The sequence below is a fragment of the Pundamilia nyererei genome, unplaced genomic scaffold, assembly GCF_000239375.1.
Source record: "Pundamilia nyererei isolate P.nyererei 1_Seehausen unplaced genomic scaffold, PunNye1.0 scaffold00102, whole genome shotgun sequence".
In the NCBI taxonomy this organism is placed as follows: domain Eukaryota; kingdom Metazoa; phylum Chordata; class Actinopteri; order Cichliformes; family Cichlidae; genus Pundamilia; species Pundamilia nyererei.
This window is the reverse complement of record NW_005187503.1, coordinates 767,653-777,647: the sequence shown is the minus strand read 5'-3', so window position 1 is coordinate 777,647 and position 9,995 is coordinate 767,653. Positions and strand designations below refer to the sequence as shown.

Genomic DNA, 9,995 nt, shown 5'->3' with positions numbered 1-9,995 from the left:
TTTCTACAGGTTGACCTAAAGGGGGCTGTGCAGAGGAGACACCCTCACAGTCTGTTAGATTTGGAGTGCTTTTTGCAAAGAAGAAAGTTGAGATGTACCCCCCCTGAAAGAATTCTGTATGCTCCAACAAACTTTAAGTTTTAGTTCCACTGTACAGGTTATAGATCGCATTAAAGGTGGAAAAAAACCTGCAAATATCTTGGTATAATTTTACGCTAACATCAGCAAATCCTGGCATTTTAACAGAGGTGTGTAAGCTCTTTATCTCCACTGTAGCTTATGAAAAGGTAGGCTAGCGTCCACCTTTACACATCAGGCAGCCATCACCATTTAACTAATGAAAAAATAGCAGTTAAACCATAATAGGTACCCCTCAGTTTTCAGTCTCACTACTCTTAGCTTTACCTAACAAAATCAACACCACCGGCTCTGTTAACCCTGGATTTACAGGTCCTGCTGAGAGGTTTACAATCATAAGACAACATCAACAGATCAATATCAGAATTTAATAAGAGGTTGAGGGAAATGCTAAAGCCTGTGGGAAATTGCACCAACAAGTTATATTAAGATTGTAATAAATATAGACAAAAAATATTAGTAGCAATTAGGAAATGCTGAATGCATGAGTAAAAAGCGAATGGACAGGAATGCATAATGATAAAATAACCAAAGACAGCACATCATAAATCAGTTAGAAAGTATATAGAAGCCGTCATATATAGTTGCAGTTTTATTTAGTTTGCTTCTGGCAGCAAATAAATGTAAATAGTGGAAAAGAAAATGCAGTACCACCAATGATTATAGTTCAGATATTCAGCAGCCAAAGCTCCTACCAATTCTATATTACTCACTTTCTTTTTTTTGCACATCCTGCCCTTGTTTTCAGTGGCCACAAAGACCGAAAACAACAATAACACTTAAGTAGGTCCAACTATTCCACCACACATTTTGAAACGTTCATTTAGAAAAGTTTCCTGTGCTGTTAGATTTGAAAAATAAAATCACTTAAAAACTAACACAATCAATTAAAAACAAACACAAAAATCCCACACAAAGTACAGGTGACAGTCATGTCTGAATTTAGAAGTAGATGCTTTCTTTGCGCACGATGCTCATCAGCAACTCGTAAACTGCTGCAGCTCCGCAACTCCTTGACAGCGAGGGTTTGTTTCAGGTGTTACGCTGGTCAGCGATGCTGTTCTTGTCACAAAAGCGCAACAGCATTATACCAACAGTGCACACTGTGCTGGTGTGCACTGTGTCCTGTGAAGCAGCACAAACACCCTCCAAACATATCACAAAGTTAAACACACACCTCTCTTAACACAGGATTTTCACAAAAGTTGAACTATATTGAGAGCTACTATTATAATCTAAATTGGAAAGGTCAGACTTACTGCAGGACAGCTAAAGGCCACATTAGCTTCAGCTAGGCGTAAACCACAGTGTTGAGAAAAAAAAAGAAAAGAAAAATAGGAGTCTATTATTCTGGAGAAAAACAAAACAAGGCAAATTACATGCAACAGTAATTTTTCATTTGTGCTGGCAGTATATATGTATATATATTAAAAAAAAAAAAACTTACTGCAACTTTACTAGTACAATATTAATTTCAATGTCCCAACTTATTACAAAAACATAGTGATTGTACCAGTTTGTACTAATGCCACAACATGCTCTTTGGTTACCTAAAGTGGTTAGGTTTAGTGTGATTCTCCTATTTCTGTTTTTCTTGCATATATAACACAAGCTTCTCTTTGCAGGTTTGGTCCGTGACACCGAAGCTGACTAACTCATTAGTTTTGCTACCGAGTACCAGTATCGGTCTCATTTGAATACAAGCCAGTCTATAGTCCACGAGCAAATACAAGTATAAAAAGAAAACATTTAAAATAACCTTCTGGCCTGAATATCACAGGTGATATTTAAGATTCACAGTCTGTAAAAGCACTCCAGGTCCACGGGAATACTTGGGTAAATAAAAAGCACAAGCTGAAGGTCTTTCGTCCAGCATGATTTGCATTCAGAGTAAGCTTTTAAAAATCAGAAGCTTACAATGCATGAATACAGTAATTTCTTTAAAAACTAAGACTTTATTTAAAACTGTGTTCTCAATCCTCATCATAAGGCTTTCCGTCAAAGCAGGTAGCACAAACACTACTCTAGACTTGGACCTTTGGGTGGGCGGCAGGCACACAGAAAAATCTGCATGAAGACGTGCTACAGCCATTTGGTCAAAAAAAAAAAAAGAAGAAGAAGAGAGAAGCAATAAAAATAAAATAAAATAATAATAATCCCAAAAAGGACAATGACGTATATAGCCAGGCCTGAATGAAGAATCTCAGTTCTTCAATAAGGCAACATTTCCACACTAAATGCTTAACTGAGCCAAAAATGATCATTGGTTGTGACTACAGGCACTTCTCCTATGGGTTTAATAATAGTGTTCAATAACTACAGCATTACCGTGTCTGCAGTTACTAGTGTTGCGACACAACCGCCCAGTTACATTATCATATTGTGCAAAAAAAACAAAGACAACAAGCAAACATTTCATATCCCTCTTGGTCCAGGAGATGCACTGCGTAATTTTTTTTTGTAAGTTCTGGTACCTCAAATCATACCAAGGGAGTTATAAGATTTCAGGAAGGCTCAGAACATCCTTCAAGTCATTCTTTTTCCTCACATCTACACCTGCAAACCAAGTGAAAGAGTATTAGTTTTTAAAAAAGTTCAAATACGAGTAAATATTTTGATAGCAGAACCTGAGGTTTGAAATCAACTTACTGAGCAGCTGCTTACACACGGGACTACGTCGCTGAGTGAGATTGCTTCCTCAGCACCACTTTCTTCAAGAGTCCTAGACTGAGCCCTGAAAACAACAGGAGAGTCATGAGATGCATTTGAACCTTAACACAGTACGAGGCACTGGTTGTGGAGGTGAAAATATTAACAGAATATACACTGCATTTTTTTACAGAAAGCTTTATGAGCTAATTCGACGCTTGTTTCCATGCCTAGAATCCTGTGCTGCTTTGGGAAAATGTTGACTTTCCTGAAGTTCTGGTTAAGGCACATTTTTGTCTTCTGAGAAGGCCTCACTTCCAATCTGTGCATCAATGGGTCATTCATTTATTCCTAAGTTGATTTGCATTCCACTTTTCAAAGTGTTTCACAACTTGAACAAAAGCCACACATTAACCAAAGGATCACACGTTCATTCCAACATACACACTTCCATACACGCAAAAACAAAATACTGAAGAACACATCATGTGAAAGCTGACCTATCTAAAAAGGAGTTTAAAAATGTAGGCCTCTAATACAGCCTGAAAGAAGCACTGCATTTCGGATCACTTTAAATGGGAGAAGTAGAAGATTTCTTACTTCAGAGAAGGATATATAAAGTTCTGTTTTAGGTGAAACTAAGTGTTTCATCTTTAAAGACATTTTTGTTTGAATATGTTATTACTGTGTTGTTGTTGAACTTTGTTTTGTTTCTGGTATTTTGTCCAGCTCTTGTGGTGATTCAAATACACCAGCAGGTGTGTGAACTTTATATCCAAAGCAGAACATTTAGTAGATGATTACAAGTTACTTCTGGTACTACCATATTCAGTTAGTGTAATTAGACATTAATCAATGCATTCAGATAACACTGGTGTGTTGTAGGAAAATGTGTGTGTCTGTGTGTACTGTCATAAAAGTGACAGGTGGATCGTTAATACACAAACTATTACACTATATGTCCCCTCTTACCCCTTGGGGGTACTGTCTTCCTCGTTTTGCTTGTTCGAAGATTCTCCCCGAGTGTTAGACTGAAGACGACTTGCTGGTAAAAATCTGGGGCTTCCCAAGGAGGAGATGGCAGTTTCAACAGCGCTAGCAACAGGGTTGCGTGGAGGAATGGTATCTGGGAGGAGGTCAGGACGACCTGCGAGCATAACTGGCGAGAGGGGACAAAAACGGTTTATCGCTGTGTTGAAAAAGAAGCATCTCCCATAGTGGTACATGTAAGAAGACTAAATGTTTGCAGCTGTCATGAAAAATATGAAACATAAATAGTTCCCCATAGAGAAGTTAAAGCTTCTGTGCTCTTTCATCCTCACTTTTGTCTGCTTCGCTGTCCTCTCTGGTGTCTGAACTGGCTTGATGTTGGAGCAAAGGACTCTGGGCGGTGCTGCTGCTGCTAGCTTGGGTCATCAGAGAAGGTCCAGAGCCAGCCGCTCTTTTCACAGGACCGGCTCCTGCACGGCGCTTCTTAGAAGGGGAGGTCTTCACTAGATACGAGACAGAGAAACTTTGAGTCTGTGCAGTAACACTGGTGTGACAGAGTCATGTTCAGACGGAGACAACATAAACTTACATGCATTCTTTCTAAACACTGTGTTGCACATAAACTTCTGAAATCGCTCGGCATAGAAACCCGGTCTGTGCACTGATACAGTGTCCTGAAAAAAAGAAATAAAACAAGTTAAAATCTGTATTGTTAAATCATTGCAATCAAACTAGCTAGTACTAGTAAGGGTCCTTACCCCATCATGAACCAGAGCCTTCCAGGAGTGTTCAAGCTTCTTTGCCAATCTGAAAAAACACACACACACTCTGACTTGATGGTAAATGGTAACTAGACTGGTTCTTATATAGAACTTTTTCTACTCTAACTGCTCAATGCAGCTTGCCTCATTTACCCATTCGTCCAAGCACTACTTTTTTCCCCCCCTCTATGTTTTTCATAAAATTTAGATCCTCAAACAGAAGTATTTTCTTATCACACGCTCACTGTAGAAACATTTGAAAGTGCCCTTGTAGTTTTATCTGAATGCTGAAATCCTGTTTACTCATGTCATGTGAACTCTATTTTGGATGTTGGCCACACGCGTACACAGTGGAACAAGAAGATCATATTTTAGTCACCACAGGTGGCGTCATGGTTACATGTTGGCAGAGATTTTCCGGTATAGATAACGTTTATTTGCACAGTTTCTAAATAAAGTAACAAAGATTCATTGCCTCACTGACCGACCGTAGTCATTCTCTACTGTCCGCTCTGACCTTTAGTGTAAAACGTCAGGTTAGCTAACGAGACAGTGTACAGGGGTTTAACACTTGATACGGTCCCTGAACGCATTCTGAACAGACAAAGACGGAAGCTGCTGCTTTCCTGTTCATGTGCTTCTTTTGTTATGTGAGCTCAATGAGGACAATAAAGTGAATTATTACCTATAAGACTGAAGAATGTCAATAATACCGATGTACACCAGCAGCCTCTCGCCTTTCGAGTTTCGTGCAGGGATTCCTCCCGTTCTGCAAACAAAAACACCTTTAGTCTTCTGTAATTCTTCTCAGACAGAAACTGGTGGGACAAGCCTGCTCGATATGATCACAGACACTCCGTCACTCACCTGTCCTCGGTTTCCATGGATCCCATGCGTCCCACCTCTGCTTGAATGGCCTCTATAGCCGTGCTGTACAGAGCCTTTTGAACTTGACCCTTTTCCCCAGCCCCCGCCTCCTCGTTGGCCTGCTCCTGACAGGCCTGATCTACGTTATGAATTCCCACCAGAAGGCTGTAATCCATAATCTTGAAACTCTGCAGGAGCTGGATGGAAATTAAGGAACATGAGTACTATAAGATCAGGACATTTAGAGGGAAGACATTTTACTGATTCTATCTAAACCAACACTTATTATTCTGGTAGCCTCATGTTTTCACAGTTCTCACCAAGCAGTCTCTCTGGAGGGTCTTGCAAAGAGCATTGTACTTATCAGCGTCCAACGAGAGCCCTTCAGGCATGTCCTGGATGAAATCCAGGTCCTTATATGTGGGTACAGCCTTTTCTCTTTCTTTAGCCGAGGCTCGTCGCTTGTAGGTAGAGCCCTTTAGATCATACTTGAGGTGCATTCGTACTGCACAAGGAAGCAGATTATTCATGACTGCAATGCGGATGTTTTTACCAGCTGACTGGACGCAATACAGCCCATAAAACTTTGGTAATAAGGTCCGCTTGTTCTGGTTCAGGTTCTAAGGCAGAAAGAAAAAGAGTAGGAGGAAGAAATATAGACAAAATGAAAAGAAACATCAGTATCAGCGTCACCAAAAGTTAAATGAATGGTTGACTTAAGTAAACTGATAAAAAAAGAAGGCAGATGTGCCAGAGCAAAAGTAAACTCAGTCAGTAACAAGCATGTCGAGTTCTTTAAATGAAAACCAGGCTAACTAGTTGAGAGAGACTTTAAAGACAAACAAAGCATTTTAGCAGCTCAAGAAAACAAAGTAGGAACAATATTTGACTGCAGAGTGTTACTTCAGTAACAGTAAATACGGCCTCATAGTTCTCGTCTTGCACCAACCCGTTTGGCTGCATTTTACATCCATGGCTATCCAGATGTGACCTTTGATATTTTGCCTCAAGACAAAATGACAGCTTCTGATTTTATTGTGTTAGTTGACATGTTTTGTAAAGTCACAGTACCAAATCTAATCATGTCGTCCTTCAATCCAAAGAAACATATCTGCAAAATTTCTCAGGACACTCCTATTGTGAAATTTTACTAGAATGCAACAATTAACACACGTGAGGTGAAAGCTGATCTTTGGCCGTTAAATTCTAATCAGTTCCTTGAGTTAAAGTTGATAATGAATAAAATTCCCAGAAGGAGTACCAAGGGATATCATGATAATAATCGTAGGTGGAGTACATGAGGACAACATAAAAACATAATGCCCACAGCTATGGCAGTTGCAGACTAACAAAACAACTGCAAATTAGTTTTAAGGGTAGCAAAGCGTCGCTGTAAAAGCGCCACTGATATCCAAGACCTTGCATTTGATAGTGATAACAGGATGATGATTAGGACATTTTGTGACCATCAAATCATACCATGAAGTATCCAGGCAGCAGTTTCTGCAGAAATTCTGCCTCTTTGTGCTGCACCGTCTTGATGATATACTCATCATCTCTAGAGACGTAGAACAAGGATCCACTCGCCCCGGAGTTGGACAGCTCGATCAGCGACTCGTTACACAGAGAATACTATAAACACAACATAAAAAACGGTCTTTACACATGTGATTAAAAGCAAAAAAACACAGTCTTATTGCTACATTTTACACATGTAAAATGAAGCCATGTTCTCACTACAAAGCATACAGAGTTTGGTTTGGGCGAGAGGCAGGACCTGGAGGGAGCATGCAGGAGGCAGAAAACATGAAATATCCAAATATCTCCAATATCTGTCAGTCTAAAAAAGTTTAAATATACATTTAATCAATGTGATATCTTAATAGAGGCCAAAGAAGTGCAATTTCAATAGCAGGTCTCCGTTTTTCTACATGATAATGAAATACTGCTGTAGTAAATTAAAGAAATCTGTCAGCATGCTTCTTTAGGCTTAAACTGTAAGAAGTAAACGTGTAAAATTACAGATATCTATAATTGAATTTTCTTTGGTGTAGTATGAATGATGATGGGAGAGGTCTTGATCAGTAGGAAAAGCTGTAAAACTTCTAAATATACAGTTGAAAATTATGCCCTCTTTCACATTTTTTCAAAATCGGCGGTCCAAATTGGAATTGTCACCAGTCCAATTCTGGCCCCCAGCCTTACATTTGACACCCCTACTTTAAAACCGTAAGAACAGCATCTCCACTCCTCTCCTGTGTCAATACTCCATTATTCACACTTCCCTAGTCACAGTTACTCAAACACTCCTTTTTCCCCAAAAGTGAACTGCTCTCTTTCCTCAGAAATATTTTGGACAACAATTGCTGATTATACAAGAATACCATGTAGTCATCGGGCCGGATGCCAAACATCTCTCTGAAGTAGCGGAAGGCCATTGGGGCGTATGTTTTGAACCTGAAGTCTCCATAGTGGTGTGCCGGTGTCAGGTTACTACCCTCACTGCAGGTCACAAACAGAGGAGCACAAGATTATTTTCCACACAGCTTCAAAGTAGGCTTGCAGAAGTAAAATATCCCGATCCTGTCTGCACACAGGGCAGACACACATTTCATTTCCTTTACAAACTAATTCATCGTTACAAACTGACCAGGGGAAGAAGATGCTCTCCACCACCTCAAAGTCCTGCAGCAGCACATCTCTTTCAGGTTTTTGACTTAAGCTGCCTATCGTGTGCGTGATGCCTAACTGGATAGCACCTTTCAGAGCTGATGATGTTGTCTGGAAGAAAGGAAACTTACATGTATCAAATGCAACAAATGCATTTCAAAGTGAATACTTCAAGAAATTAAGTGGCATAGGGACTTGCAAGCTTTGGCAGGTGGGAGACACTTTTTTTCAGACATTTCACTAAAGATTAATAGATAGGTTAACTCAAAAGGTTCACCAAACAGAGCCCATGTTTACTGTTAGGTGGGGTGGTGGTGATGGTACAAACACACTCAACATTCAACATTCAGCTGAGAGGCAAATCTCTACTGGGACCAATGTTCAGTTTGCTTTCATTTTCACTTGCTATGTGGTCAGGTATAAATGTAAAGCCTACAATGGTTTAAAAAGGAGGAAAATATTCCGGTTTGGTTCAAATGTACTCTAAACAGTGTGAAGTACCACCACAGCAAAAAGTGCCAGCACAAGTGCACATTTTACAAGTGCTTGTTCGCATGGCCATTAGTGGCTGCATTTTCAAGTCCACCATTTATGCTTTTTCATATGCATGGTTACAGTGGTTGTTGCTTCTATTAAACATGTACAAAGCTTCAGCTTCCTTTAACCTGACATCCCTAATATGTTCATATCAAGCTTGTCTGCGAGCACAGTAGCCCACCCACCTGCCGTTCAAGCATGCTGTTTAGGAGAGGAGGCCAATAAGAAGGGAGTCGGCTAAAGGAAGAAAGAAGGAAGTTTAGGCATTAGTCACACAGGCCTTGACTGGTTAATGACCCATCTGGAAACCTCTAGTCACTTGGAAAAATGTGTATACCCCGACAGGTTGAAGAGCGGTTGCTGAATGTCGCATGGTGAACTCACTTGCAAAGAAGATGCTGCACCAAAAACCTCTTTGTGACTGCTTTGCTCACCTGGAGTTGGCACAGAGGAAACCAGCTTGTCTGCAAATACTCGCTATTTAGTTGAAAGAAGTGCAACACAAGCTGGAAACGGAGACCATTTGTCTTAAAAGTAAAAGTCGTCCAAACAAAGCAAGTCACGAATGGTCTCCGTTTCCATTTTGCACTTTTCGCAGTTTCACTCCCAATTAGCGAGCAGTTTGTAAGGGTTTGCGCACAAGATGGTGCCGTCCATGCAAAAATGACCAAAACAATCGGAAAGATGCTTGTATTGCAGCCCTGCATACATTTTTGCAACCAAAGTGACTTCAAGCAAACTCCAGCAACCGCCCACAGATTACACACATTTTCCTTGTGACCGGTAGTTGCCAGGGGTCACTGACCAGTGTCTTGGCCTATGCGAATTGGGAAACTTCACCTTCACACCAACTTCCCAGCAGCTGGCAGCAGCCTCCAGTAAACCGGTTGGGTAATACTCACAAACAGGTACTTCATTACCTTTTCTATTGGTCTAGGCCTGTCTGACTGGGGCCTTAAACAGTGTGTTTCAAACAGTGAATGAACAAACGGCTGTTCCAAGATCCATTATAGGATAAAATAGGGTTATCTTAAAATATGGAACACTGTTTTGGTGGACTTCACAAATTGTAGGAAATGTAACTATAGCTCCCAACAGCCTGTAGAAACACCCTGTGGGTGTCAAGTTCAACTGAATAATCACAAAGAAGTCCCACAATGAGGTTTGAAGAGAGGAAAAAGACACAGAGCACTTGCGTTATAAGGTTCCCTTTCAGTCGATTCACTCGGTACAACACATAAGTATGGGATATCACGCCCTCGCGTGTCCTGGCTGAAGAAACCTTTATTCACGCCTTTACGGCAGATGACGTGTGATGACACGCGCACGGCCCCGCCCGCACATATAGCCGCTGTCATCACAGTCATCCCTCAGTTCTTACGC

General features: G+C 40.5%; 1 protein-coding gene across 2 annotated transcripts in view; it reads right to left on the bottom strand.

The window, feature by feature from the left end:
• Positions 1-6: 6 nt before the first annotated feature.
• Positions 7-9,995, bottom strand: part of pip5k1aa (phosphatidylinositol-4-phosphate 5-kinase, type I, alpha, a) — a 25,869-nt gene continuing 15,880 nt past the window's right edge. Inside the window, exons 5-17 of one of the 2 annotated variants that reach the window (XR_311932.1) lie at positions 8,056-8,186; positions 7,790-7,907; positions 6,885-7,037; positions 5,726-6,025; positions 5,406-5,602; positions 5,224-5,307; positions 4,536-4,584; positions 4,367-4,451; positions 4,110-4,280; positions 3,760-3,946; positions 2,788-2,872; positions 2,613-2,694; positions 7-1,429 (exon numbers count right to left, since the gene is read on the bottom strand). Coding sequence is in view for 1 of the 2 variants with exons in the window: in XM_005740629.1 (XP_005740686.1) it covers positions 2,689-2,694; positions 2,788-2,872; positions 3,760-3,946; positions 4,110-4,280; positions 4,367-4,451; positions 4,536-4,584; positions 5,224-5,307; positions 5,406-5,602; positions 5,726-6,025; positions 6,885-7,037; positions 7,790-7,907; positions 8,056-8,186 (1,566 nt within the window). In the remaining variant the exon portion in view is untranslated. Of the gene's footprint in view, positions 1,430-1,542; positions 2,695-2,787; positions 2,873-3,759; positions 3,947-4,109; positions 4,281-4,366; positions 4,452-4,535; positions 4,585-5,223; positions 5,308-5,405; positions 5,603-5,725; positions 6,026-6,884; positions 7,038-7,789; positions 7,908-8,055; positions 8,187-9,995 lie in introns of those variants that run through there. The other variant, XM_005740629.1, reaches the window with a different exon arrangement.